Below are 14,333 nucleotides of genomic sequence, written 5' to 3' on the forward strand. Positions count from 1 at the left end.
CTTGCATAACGAACACGCTGTTAAAAATAGGCTTCAGAAAATCAGAAATATATATAAAAAGAAAGGCATATAACTTTAGTGACAATAAAAGAGAAAAGCAATGGTCACTGAGAAGAGAGTCAAAGAGAAGGAATTCACTGGAATCGAATATAGTGACAATAAAGAACCAAAATGGAATGGATTTATTACATTAATTAATTAATTTAAACCGACAGAGGATAACTTTAGAACTCGGTGCAAGTCATTGACAGGAGAAAAACCAAAAGCTGAACAACTTTCTGACACCAAGGTACTGATAGATAATGTTTATCCCAATAAAACCATCTGAGTAGGCTAGGCATCTCTCCAAATAGATTCGCAAAGTAGATTGAGCGAAAGGACTTGGCCATTTGAGTCTCTAACATTTCTTCTCTCTTCGCACTAAAAATTATAGGAGGGCCAACTCAGATTCATTCAAACAAATTCTTTGGTGAGCCACGCGGAAGTTCTTGAACCAGATGTTTTGCAGTCCATATTCCAGTGGTTTTGCTTGACTTCCTTTATGTTGGCCATTGGGAGATTAGCATTCTTCTGAGGATAATTTTAATTATCATTAACTCAAAGATAGGGGCTAAGGGGATTCCACATTCTGTGTTACTACAGCCAAAGCGCAATTATCTGTAAGATTAGCGGATCTTTGGAGTCTCTAGTCTACACCATAGGATCCTAAATTATATTGGGGAATATCCACCAAAGCTCTTGCCAACCTCTGCTTTTCCTTACAACCATTGTTTCACTGACCTTCAACATTAAACTTAAATTTTCACAGAATATGCTTCTTCATTTTCTGTCAGAGTTCCAACTATTTATTTGAGACAGATTTTAATGTCGAATTAACAGACTTTTGATCGAATTAGTAAGTTGACAATTTCTTCCTTGATCGATTTTAAGAGTAAAATGAATTAGTCCCACAACCAATTCACCAAAAGCTGCACCAAAGGCGAGGCATAAACCCTTCATGCAAAAGTAACAGTTTTTCATCAGAGAATCCGACACTTCTGGACCACAAAAGAATAGTCACAAAAAGGCAGAATCTTATATTTGATTTAATCAAGATCATAACATTTTAATAATCATGAGAGGAACCATGGAACTCTTAACATGTACCCCGGCATTTTTAAGCAAATAGCAAGGTATGATACAGCTGACATTCATCAGCATAATTTATAATGGGTTTCTGTTCACGTCCTTGTACAGAAGATACCGCGTGCGAGTTTTTCCAAGGGCAGCATACCTGAATAGAGCGCCAAATGTATCAGTAATTACTTAAATGTCCACGTTGAAGGTTGAGATGAAATGTGAATGTACATGTATCATGCAGCAATGTACAATGCAGAATGTCGGTGTTTGTTCAGATATAAAAGAAAGCGTAGTTAAGTAATATACATACCATTGTGGCACAAACGGGGCCATCCAGATGACATCACCCGCTTGAACTGGGTACCTGTTTCCAGGAAAGATGAAGGGTGGATATAATGGCGGGTGAGGATTTCAATGAGAACAGAATAAATAAAACACCAGCTTCCAAAGCCGAAGGCTAGCCCAAATAATAACGGCGAGGTGAATTGAGGTAAGGATAGAGGTCAAAGGTTCAAACCCCCTTTTTTGTATTAAAAAAAACCAGCTTTCAACAAATGAAATAAATATAACCCTTGAAATGCAATGAATAAGATCTCCATTGCAAGGTCCCCAAAGAAAAAAAAAAAAAAACACCGAATCAATCTAAAAATTTGGTATACACACTGCCTATATTTATATACTTGTGGGACTTGTACAGGGAATATGTAACTCTATCCACGATAGGATCAATATTTGTAATGCCATCACTACAAGACAAGTCCAAGATCCCACAGCCTACCAGTCACATGCTTGTCTATAAAGTTCATGGAGTCAAAGCTTTTCTTTTTCTAGGATTCCATGTAACGTGTAGACTAATTCTTGGAATGTCAGATCTCTTTTCTTACCAATTTTCACCCAAACGATAAATGCCTTGCCCTTCTAATAGCAGTAAACCATGCTGGTTATAATGCACCTCCTGCAAAAGCAAAAAATATGGCACATAGGAATTAGAAGTCCTTCAATTTGACATCAAAGGATACGAACAGAACTTTGATTCAACAACTAAAAAATTGATACTTGAGATGATAAATTGATAATTAAACAAGAAGATTGAAATGCATCCTGAGGGAGTCATATGCATATACTGTTTCTGTTCAGTTGAGATAACTTTTCGTGCATTAAGACATGAAATAATACTGAAGCAAAATATTAATCATGCAAAATAAACTGCATCTTGGATGCATGTCTAATGCTTTTAGCCTAGATTATCAATACAACAAAAGATTAAAGATTTAATTGCAATCATATAACAGACATTTATTAGTTTATAGAAATATAGAACATTGCTTCTCAGATCTTGGATACACCATTAAGGGTTTTCACTGATAACACCACGGACATACTCCCTCTGGTCCTATTTATAGGACACCTTCTAGAAGTAATTTTTGGTCCAAATATCGGACAATTTATAATAATTAAACTACTTTTTTTCAATGTTACCCTTTCTTGATTAGCATAAAGATATTTAATATAGTTATATTATTATTTAAAGCTAAGGGTAAAAATGAAAGTGCATATCATTTTTTTATGACATTAAGAAAAAAATTAATTTTTCTTAAGATGCGTGAAATATTTGAAAATGTTTTATAATAAGAACTGAAGAGAGTATATCATTTTCTCAAACGTTCAATATGTGAATATGGAAACGTAATTCAGCAGCATATTACTACCGTAGAATGTACTGCATTGCCAATGCTGTGGCATGACATGAAACAGAAATGATATCAGTGTTTCATGGACTGAGAGAGGTAGAGTAATCACCTTCACATTGAGAAATTCTCCAGGCTGAAAATCCATAATCTGCAGGCATAAATGAATTATCTACATTTAGCTATGCATGGCAAAAATATTATGATGGACAAGAAAATTATAATTTCAATATGAATAACCTAGAATTTGAATCTAAATTTACAAGAGAGTATAGAAGAGATAGATTAGGGCTTACATGGATATTGAAGTCATACGCCAAAGATGATGGAAGAAGTTTCCGCAGCTCAAAAACCTGGTAATGGGCACAGAAAAGAGGTAGAAATGTTTTATGCATCATGTATTCTATTTGCAGTCTTGTCTTTTTAGCCAGAAGGAAATGAGAGAGAAGATAAGATAAAACAAACACCGTATAGGCTTGATTGTTGAGGATAAGTCTCAAGCAATGACATTACTTACTTGCTGTTTTTTTTTATTTTAATATAAATCAATGACATTAATGGACATCGGCACAAAAATGTTCTCTTTTGCACATATAGTGTCTTTTTAAAAAACAGACAGTAAGAAAAGGATGCATCTTGTATTTTATGTCCTGCTGGGGAACTTTAGAGTGGAGGGGAGTGTAAGAGATGGAACGTAATCGGAAGTAGAGGGAACGGAAGAAGGGAAAGGAGGTATACCTCTCCATTGTTAAAATGTTTCAACAAAGGTAGATGGAGTCATCAACTTACCTCGCCTGGTGTTTCAAGGAGTGGCTGCAAATCTGTTGAATTAACAATAAGCTCTGGGACATGGTTTTCCAGAGAAGCATACCTAACATGCAGACAATTATGATAATTGCAGCTATTAGGGTGTCACCATGGCTGCTAGCATTTGAATATAAGAAAATGGAAATTTGCCATGGGATTCAAGAAAAATGGACCACTATTATTGCGACCATTTAAGGTGATTACATGTGGAATAACCCAGAGAGATAAATTGGGTTCTTGAATCCAGCTACGGTAAAATTAATTGGTCAATCTCTTCCTCATGTTGGCACAAGGATATAAATATTTGCTCAAGACAACCAATTACAGATCAGAAAAATGGGTGAAGTACAAAGCGCAAACCTTCGCTCAAATACCACAATTGTTGCAGAGGCATCACATTCAATTGTATGATTATAATTTGGAGGGAAATAGGCATATGTATCCATCTGAAATTTAAAATAAGGCATCAAACTGTTAATAGCTTAGAATAGATAAACAATACAATGAATATCAAATTCTTCATGATGAGTGATAGATCAACCAGTGGCCAGAAAAGGCATGAGAAACACACAACTATCATGATTGTGATATACTTTCACTAATTTGAGGTTTTTTTCCCTGTGAAGTTAATCCATAGTTATTCATGGCATATCAGTCACAGTTGCCCCAAGGGCTCATGGTGCCATGGGGCATTGTGCAATGCCTTACACAGGGCAATATTAAAGCATGACATACATTCTGTCTATTAATATTTAAAATCTTAAAGTAACAATAAAATACAAATGGAACCAGTAATACCTACGAGTAATTTAATACAGACATAACTCAATCAATAGTCCAGATTCCAGAATCCAAATGCATCAAACATGGAAACCCTATATTCATGACGTGTTCATAGCACCTTATTCAGTAGCATGAAACAGCATTAATAGCATAAATTGGGAAAAAACGGCTGGAAAACTAAATAAAAGAGTATGTGGTAGAGCTTTACTGGCAACAAAAATTATAACAGCAGTATACAAGTAAATAAACTTCTCAAACTACAATAGCCATTGTAGTTTCTTAAAAATAACCCAAGGACAATTGTTTCCTATGAAGCCAAAGTAAAACATAATTTTAGAGCTTACTAGTTTGCAAATGTACTACCTGCAATATTGAGTTCCTGATAGAGGCAAATAATGGGCTAGATCCCATAACAGCCACCAAAGCTAGAAAACTTAAAAGGGTGCACATGTGTGTTATTGAGACCAATAAAAACAAGTCACTCATTCTGCAATTACAAGTGTACCACAAATAGCCAGCATATATGATACATGAACGATTGCAGGTAGTTAAATTAACCAACCAAAGCTAGAATAGATATAGCAACATTAACCATGTCAGTTTTATCAAAACTAGTGAGCATATGTACAGAATAGCTTAATCTACATAACAATTGAAAACTCTGATCTGACCTTCAGTGTGTGACGACTGCAAGCACCAGTTGTGAGTGTGACTGCACCCCGGAGCACAAAAATGAATCTAGCAGTATAAAATGCACAAGAGTCTCAAATAAATCAGTTACATGCTTTTGGCAAGAAAAAAGTAAAAATTGTCAATTGGGTCCCTATGTTGTGGGTAGGGTCCAATTTAGAACTAAACTAAGGGACAAAAAAACCTTTCCACATCATTCAGGAGTAATCCTGACTTCGATTTCTCTGAAAAAAAGAGTTAAGCATAAATCAGCATAAGAATATGCCCATATCTAAGTTACATATAAACAGTGCTGGGAAATTGGTTGTAACCGAACCTTGCAACTTCACCAGGTACATTACAAAGTGAGAGCCCATCTCTGGTGCAATTAAATATGCCCCAGATGTATTGATCCTGTCAAAGCAATTGTTGGACATGAAGACCAGGCTCAATATTTAAAACAAAACAAATGGGGAAAGTCAAGTGAATACCAATCAGGTAACGGGCCATATACATGGCTTTCTGGTGATATTAAAGCATGATCTCTTTTATAAACGCTGCGAGTGAAACCAGGCAAATCTGGCAAATGAGGGAACTTTTTAGAGTCAACTCACTTTTTCTACGTTTTTTCTTTATGATTTTTCCTAAGAAATACTTGAGAAATTTGGACATAGTAGAAAGCTAAAGATCTAAACAATTTTTTGAAATGGACAGCTAATTGGGGTGGAGGGCTAAGTACAGCAATAGAGTCAAGCCCAGTAGCTGAGTGTCAGTCATATTTCAGCATTTTGACCAACACGTTGGAACCAAAAAAAAAAATATATATTTAGTCTCACTTCATAAACAATTACAATGAATTATCTTGGACATAAACAACATATGCACAAGGAAACAGAAATAATAGGTAATAAAGCAAAAGCCAACTCAAGATGGGTTCTAGAAAGAACATCTAATGCTTGACCAAACCGGCCTGAAAAACTATATGTTAGTTTTTTGATGTGCCTACTTATATATTTGCATTTACATGACAAGTTTGCAACCATGTATACAGTTACAGATTAAATATTAAATAAGGCAACATTTAAATAGCCAGTGTGTGTGTGTGTGTAATTAAAACATTTTGACACTGTAAATGCAATATTCCTTGAGCTGTGTGAACTATTTGAACAGTGTTGTACACCGTGCAATACATGCAAGGGTGGAGGCTCGTATATAATAAAAAGGTTGTAGATGAGTACATGCAAAAATATCTAAAATATTATCAATTACAAAGAAATGTATGCTTTTCAAACTTGATCACTGGCTAGCAGGCCAGGTTCTATGCAACTCAGGACTGTTTGATTAAGATATAACTTGAGTTTGAATCAAACCTGAGTTGAGTTGAAACCATGTCGCTTGAATAATGTTCACCGTAGTTATAAAATGAAAATTTTATAGGGGCTAGATCCCAACTTTCTCTCTTATATCATTTAACAAATAACAAATAAGCTAGTAAGTAAAGATTTTAAGTAGACCAACGAATAACTTTTAGCAACTTAATCAACTGATGTATGCCAAACATAACAGGTATCTCTTCATTTTCTGACGGAAGTACAATTCGCACGGCAAATTTTACTTAGCTGACCTTTAAGATGCATAGGAGAGAGAGTTGGATTATCGACTTTCAAATACAAAGGGCTCAGGTTTGATTCTATGCCAACAACCGAGGGAGCAGAGCAAAACCCTTCTTCAGTCACTACATATTTAAACAAGCCTGAAAAGCAAGAAAACGAAACTAAGCAATTCGGAACAAACTTCAATAAGAAATTACTTTTCATCAATAAGGGGGGGTTTTTCCTCCATCTGGCTGCGCTAACAGTAAAAGAGAAACAGAAAAAATGGAGGAATTCTCAAGCGAGCTGAACTCTAAAGGAGATATTCTGGTCCTTCGAACTCATTGTAGGCAGCCAAATGGGCCGTACAGATACAGCAGAGAGGAGCAGGAATAATCACTACCTAGTATAAGGATGTAGACCAATGCAATGCGCATCTTAAGAAGATGGATTAGAAAAATTAGGACGAGACGGTCAGAAATGGCAATGGCTCTATTGCGACTTGGAACTGAACAACGAGCACTGGATGCTCCAAGAGCAGGCACAGTCCACTGAAGCCCGAGAGTGGATACCATGACGCCTCCTTTAAAAAACAAAAAACAAGAAACAAAAAACAAAACAAAACAAAACTCAATTTTATCGGGGAATCGTTGATGAAAAGAAATGATAACATGGTTCGCTGGATGTGATAATTATAATGAGATTTCAAGAGAATTTTTGAAAATTAAATTTTTATGTAAAATTATTTTAATATTTTTATAATTTAAAAAGTTATAATTTTTTAAATTATTTTAATAATGAAACCAAATTTATCAATATTTATATCAAATTTATAAATAAATAAAAAATTAATTGAATTTTGTTAGTTGTTAAAAATTGTTGATAGAAAATTTTAATTCGCCAACTCATTTTAGTTATTGACAAAATTTAATTTACAAATACTCGTATCAAATTTATAAACCAGAGAAAATTATTAGTTAAACTTTAGTTATTAAAAAAATTACAGATATAAAATTATAATTTTTTAAACCATTTTATTAAATAATAAAATCAAATTTACAAATTTTTATATTAAATATGTGAACCATATAAAATTAATTATAAAGAGTTATTAAAATAATTTTATGCAAAAATTTAATTTTAAAAAAAATCCCTTACCTCACTGTAAATATCACATTGTGTCAAACCAAATAATCATTCTCCTATTTTGCAGAGATTTGTCAATCATTGTCCCAATTTTATTTGACAACAATCACATGATATGTGTAAATACGCGCGCGCGCGTGTGTGTGTGATACTAATATATATATATAATATTAACTAATAAGCTATAAAGTTTGGCAAATTTTCTAATAATCTAATGCGTTATTTTTAGGGCGAGGTTGGTGGATAAATAATATGATTAATATAATTTACGTGGCCAAAAATCATTTGATATCATTTTTTGTTATTAGAAATGTTTTTTCCAGTCTTTTATCTCTGGAGCATTTTTTGACACATCCTCTTTGGCATGTGAACATGACAAGTTGACTTAACATGCAATTTCCCTTTCAACTAGATTTTATACCCGTTAACTCTTATTTTTTGTTTACAGTAAATAGAAAAGAAAAGATAAGATTTTAATGAGTTCATTTTAAAAAAATGATAAATATGTTATAAAATTTTATTTGAGAGATGTAAGAGAAAAAAAATCAATAAAAAACTTGCTAGCCAACATTCTCTATTTTTCCAAAATTGAAGTCACTAAAATTTAAAAACTCACTTCCCAACCATTTTCTTTGAACCAAACAAATCATAAAAATTAATAGAAGTTAAATTGTGAGTAAATATTAACTTAATAATTTTATAAAAATAATAGTTTGTATGAAATAAAAGTGTATTTGTGGTTATAGATAAATAATTATAATAATAATTAACTATATACTTTTATTTCCCCAACATATTTGTCATTAGAAAATAGAAATAAAAAATAACTTGTTGCATCATAAAATTTGTTATCCCATGCATAATCAAATATATATATATATATATATATATAAATTTATTTTAATTTATGAATTGTTATATCCAGGTAAATTAAAATTATAAAACATATATCTATTTTTATAATTTTTTTCTTTTCAATTGTAGGAACATCTTATTTTATTTTAGTATTGGCTATATATAACAATAGGAGGACAAAAATTATTTCTTGTTGAGAGAGGTGCCTACATTTAATACTCAACTATATCTCAAATAGAATTACTTTTAATAAAAGAATACTTATTAGCAATAAAAAATAGATAAAAATTTATTTTATGCTTACACAAATTATTTTAAAATATGATATCATGCATATAAAAATATAAACATATTTTATATGTAATCTCCACATAAAGTAAAATTTAAACCACATATTCTAGTTAAAAAGTTATTACTTTCTAATATAAATAATCACTTATCTTATTTAAGGATTTCTTATCCTCATGCATATGAAAAATGTACATAACACAATTTTTTTACATGATTATCTAACTAAGTCAAATTCAATTATTATTCAGCATAATTTAAATTAAATTTTCAAAAATATAAATTTTTTCATTGTATTTTGATAAAAAAATTATAAGTTGTGATTATTGATGTTCAAATTTTTACACACTTATTCTGTTTTTAAACGTCATCAATATCAATCTTTGATATTCAAAATAGTGAAATTTTTTATTTTTAAAATTTGACTCAATTATTAATTTGACATTTAAAATTTAATCTTTATGTTTTTATTCAAACCTTGGTTCACCGGTGTCATATTCAATTCTTATTGATAGAATTCAACATTTATTAATTAAGTGCTTAAAATTATATGACCAAGCAGCTATGAAATTTTATAAACTTAGTTAATAAATATTAAACTTTAAGAATTAAATTCATGATATTTGAAATAATTTTAATTTAATAGGCCTTTATCATTATCAATATTTATCCATATTTTTTTGAGAGAATTGGTGAAAAATACTTAGTTGAAAGGGAAATTATGCATAGGGACCAAATACAATTGAAGGATCAAACTCATTTTAATATTCAAAAAATAATATGATGAATGGACCAAAATGCCCTTTATTGTTGAGAGAAAACAATACCATAAATCGAAGACGATTTGTGGCCAGTAACGCAAGTTGCAACTTGGATCCTTCATCTATTTGCATGCGACTATGCGTCACCATGACTATACGACTCTTCTCTCAAAAGACTCTTTTTTAGAGCTAATATCTGAGCACTATTGAAAGTTTTAATAACATGGATGCATATAAAATTAAAGAGTCAATCCCTGGTTAAAGAACCAAAGAAACGATCAAGGAGGAAAAGTTTGAGTGTGGCTGTGATGGTAGGAGGTTTTCGCTTAAGCTCTAAACAATGGAATGAGAAACATAACAACATTCGACACTGGTTTAAGAGAATAGCCTAGACTCTAACGATTCTAAGCAAACCAATTTAGATCTCGTGAACTGGGTAATGAAGCTTCTGTTCAATCATATGCTTGTAAGCATTAAATGGGAGGTTCTTCTTGAGTGGATTCTATTGTATGGACAAGTAAGGGAACATTATTCTCCAAGATGTTGTGAAGTACCGTAGCATTCATTGGTCTTCACCTTTTTCTTTACTGTCATTAGAGCTGTCAATTAGGGTTGAGCTTGTTGGGCCAGCCGTTTTAAGCTAGAAAATAACTAGGACCAGACTGCTAGTTTGGAGTAAAAAATGATACTTCAAGTTAAAAGGGCTAGTCTTTTTAAGCTTGAAAATAAGAGAGCTAAGCCCTTTTATTATTTTCTAAAAATCATAATATAAAAAAATGGAAGATTGAATTTATAACTAAAAGAAATGAACATTTCAAACTCATTCATCCCTCCCTTATTCATTTATCGAGATTTAGTTAATAATATTAGCCAAATTTAATTTTTATTAGTGTTAATTTTAACATTATCCTTCAATATTGGACCTTGATGTTTACTTTTTTTTTTATATATTTGTTATAGTGTGAATTGATTTAAATTTATTTTTCTAAACTTAATATTATCCGTAGCAACTTTTTTTAGAATTTTAAATTGAAAAAAGCAACAAAAAAGGCTAAGGCTCTAAGGGTTAGGATCAGGCTTGCAAAAGTGAGTCCTGAGATATAATCAAACTTATTAGAGCCAGCCCGTTTAGGCCCTGACCCTTTAAGGGTTGACCTTAATGTCAGGCTAGCCTTAATTGACAACTCTAAATGTTGTTAAGCATAGTACAAAGCTTAAGTTTGTTTCTCAATTCTTTTTCTTGAAGCTCGTGCATTTCCAGGTGCCACACTTATCCGACATTTTTTTTATCTATAATGAATGAAATGAAGTTTGAAAAATTCAAATGCTCGACACAATTGATCATACTTGTAAAATGAATTGCTCATGGCATGCCACCAAATCTTTGTTGCGTGCAAATTGAGTTTTTTTTTTAATGAACAAATACTTATGAGTTGTAAACATGTAAATATATATACAACATTATTAAAGAAGCTTTCTATAACATATTTTGACTAATATCTATGAACAAATAGGAACGTATGCATGAATCTTAATCAGTAGATCAATTTGTTGTCAAGTGTTATGAGTGTATAGTGCAAATGACTTTTCCAAATGTTTGTACATTTAATTGGAGAATACATTAAGCAAGGAGCATCATCGGTGGTTCTATCAAATGCTATATTTAATAAAGAAGCAATTAGGCAATATAATTTTAAAAAGATATTTGAACTTGTCCAATCTGCAACCTTGCTGGGTAATAATGCTGTGAATGGTTGAGACTTTGCACTCTCATCATTGCATAGTTTCTATCTTTTTGCTAGACACTTTAATATAGTTACTATATCTTTTTTAATCATTTTAGAGAAATTTGTGAAATTTTTTAACCAACCAAAAATACTTGCGCAGATGGTAAATGATATGATTTGATCCGTTGGAAGTATAGCTAAAAATAAAAAACAAATGAGCACGCTTATCATCTCTTTAACGGCTCTAGTTTCATCAACCCATGTCAACTAGTCATATTTAAAATTGGTCAATATTTTGCTTCTATTTCTCTTTTTAATATACTTATTGGTAGCTCATGTCCTCTTATAGCCATATAAACTTATTGGACTCAATGAACATTTTTACCTAAAATCCTTTTTCTGCTTGATACAATAATACTCAATTTAATATTGTAGTCATTTTCCTCCTTAAAATTATAATTTGGAATTATTATTATTTCAAGCTGTTAGGAATAACTATAATTAATGCAATTTTAAACTAACACTTAAAGTAATTTCCTACACAAATCCTTTCTCCCTTGTCTTGCAAAATTTGCCATTCCTTGTATTGTACCATTTTTATTTTGCTTTTCTTTTGTAGGCATTTACTAATGAAATTAGCATATCATTTCTAGAAACAAGTGCGAAGGATGCTACAAATGTGGAACAAACATTCATGGCCATGGCTACTAGAAAGGATATAGTTGAGAGAAAAAATAAGATTGTCTGAATATAAGAAAAATAAGTTCAAGTCAAGAAATTATTGCAAATTCAACTCATGCATATCATAACTCAAACAAGCTACAAGGAAATGCTGATCAAGAGATTTTTCTATAAATTTGAATAAAATTGTAATTGTACTTTAAAATATATTCATGACTATCCTTCTCTTTTGTTTTTTATATAGGGTAGGATGTAGTTTAATATATGTATGATATTATTCTTAACCCCTCATAATATATATATATATATATATATATATATTTAATACGAGGTGTCTTTTGATCTTTGTTTATAATTTTAATTGTACTTGACAAAAAGATAAACAAAACCAAATGAAATTAACATTCTTTCATTGAAATTATTGTTGTTTATTCTTGCTTTTCACATTTACTTGTTTTTCTGGGATAATTTAGCTGTCCTCTATGTTACATTGTTAAATCCGCATCTTTTATAAGTTAACATGGCTTGCTATACAATGTATAATAATTAAAAAAAGGGAGAACTTATTATGAATATTCCTTTTTTTGTATAGGGTAGAATGTAGTTTAATATGGGTCTGATGTTGTTTTTACTCCCATGATATATTTTTTAATTTGAGATGTCTTATAATCTTTGTTTATCATTTGATTTGTACTTGGGACAATGATAGACCTAAACTAACAACATTATTGTTGTTATTTTTCATATTTTTGTTATTCATAATTCCTTTAGACATTTACTTGTTTTCCATTGAAAATTTAATTGTCATTCATGTAAAGTTGCTGACTTGTTACCTGTTAGCGATATAATTATATGTAATGTCTTGCGGATTACATATAAATCCAATACACAAATAGCATAACATTGTTAGTGCCCTTATGATTGCATGGAAATGACAATTGATTACGTGTAAATTAATATGAAAAAATTAGTGAGCATATCTAAAGAATAATTTACATGTAATTTCTAACAAATTACATGTAAATTAAACAAACAAAAAGCACGCCTTTATCATTATCGCAAAATTATATGAAAATGACTACAGCTTACATGTAAATCAATATGAGAAGAAACTCGTGAGCATGAATGAGAAATGATTTACATGTAATCTCTAGCAAAAAATACACAAAAAACATGCCCTTATCAGTGCCTTATAGTTACATGAAAAATGATTACGGATTACATGCAAATCCATATGCGAAGAAAATCATGAGCATGACTGAGGAATGAGGAGATTACATATAAATCAAACACATAGAGAACATGTCTTATTAATTTCTTAGAATTACATGAAAATGACTCTAAATTACATGTAAATTTTGTTACTATAACATAAGCCAGAAGCTTACACGGTCTAAGCCAGAAACTTTACACCCTAAGCATTTCTCTTGCATTCAAGTTAAAACCCTTACACCTAAGCTAAAAGCTTTGCACGTTAAGCCATAACTTGTTTACTCTAAGTTAGAAGTCTTGCATCCTAAGCCAAAACTTTTACACTTAAGCCAGAAGCTTTGCATCCAAGCCATAACCCTTACATTCAAGCCAAATCCCTTGCGATCGAGTTAGAAACCTTGCACCTAAGTCATAACTCTTCATAATTACATGTAATCAAGGGGCATTGATTTTTTTCAACAATCTTTCCTCTACCAGCTGGAGCTTTGACAAGCATACCACCACCTGTCAGAGGAGTGGCCAGAGCTCTGGTGGCCAAATTTTGTGCATTTTCTTTAAAAATTAATTAACATAGAAGGGTATCAAGATTATTAGTTCAAATTATTTAATTAATAAAATAGTAACTTCGGTCCTTTAAATGCATTTAGTCCACAGGACCAATTTTGCTTAGGTCTTCTACCAATTTTCCCTTTTTTTTGTTGCCAAAATATTTAATGAAACCCCTTGCATTCGAGCTAAAAACCTTACACGTAAGCCATACCTTTTGATAATTACATGTAATTAAGGGGTGTTGATTTTTTTGACAACCTTTCCTCTGTCAGCTTGGAGCTTCGGCAAGTGTACCATCACCTATTAGAGGAGCACTAGAGCTTCGGTGGCCAGATTTTGTGTCTTTTTTGAAAAAAAATTAACTAACATAAAGGGGCATTAAGGTCATTTGTTCAAATTATTTAATTAATAAAATAGTAACTTCGGTCCTCTAATTGCATTTAGTTCAGAGGACCA

At 31.5% G+C, this 14,333-nt stretch overlaps 1 protein-coding gene across 1 annotated transcript; it reads right to left on the reverse strand.

Annotated features, from left to right (window-relative positions):
• Positions 1-1,053: 1,053 nt before the first annotated feature.
• Positions 1,054-7,248, reverse strand: LOC129321346 ((S)-ureidoglycine aminohydrolase). Its single transcript, XM_054967084.1, has 13 exons — positions 7,062-7,248; positions 6,691-6,819; positions 5,558-5,645; positions 5,404-5,480; positions 5,272-5,311; positions 5,069-5,135; positions 3,975-4,060; positions 3,597-3,678; positions 3,104-3,160; positions 2,920-2,958; positions 2,004-2,074; positions 1,430-1,483; positions 1,054-1,273 (listed from the first exon to the last, which is right to left on the reverse strand). Exons 1-13 carry the CDS (start codon positions 7,231-7,233, stop codon positions 1,204-1,206), a joined length of 1,032 nt encoding a protein of 343 aa, XP_054823059.1. The 5' UTR covers positions 7,234-7,248; the 3' UTR covers positions 1,054-1,203.
• Between the last annotated feature and the right edge of the window lie 7,085 nt (positions 7,249-14,333).

This window comes from Prosopis cineraria, unplaced genomic scaffold (assembly GCF_029017545.1).
Source record: "Prosopis cineraria cultivar Desert tree isolate PC_DT_omini unplaced genomic scaffold, ASM2901754v1 PC10, whole genome shotgun sequence".
NCBI classification, from domain to species: domain Eukaryota; kingdom Viridiplantae; phylum Streptophyta; class Magnoliopsida; order Fabales; family Fabaceae; genus Prosopis; species Prosopis cineraria.

Coding starts and splice junctions, on each gene's coding strand:
- LOC129321346 (XM_054967084.1), bottom strand. CDS start 7,233: ATGGTATCCACTCTCGGGCTTCAGTGGACTGTGCCTGCTCTTGGAGCA. Junction 5,646..6,690: donor CTCTCCTATGCATCTTAAAG/GTCAGCTAAGTA, acceptor CTCATTTGCCAG/ATTTGCCTGGTTTCACTCGC. Junction 1,484..2,003: donor TATCGTTTGGGTGAAAATTG/GTAAGAAAAGAG, acceptor TCCTGGAAACAG/GTACCCAGTTCAAGCGGGTG.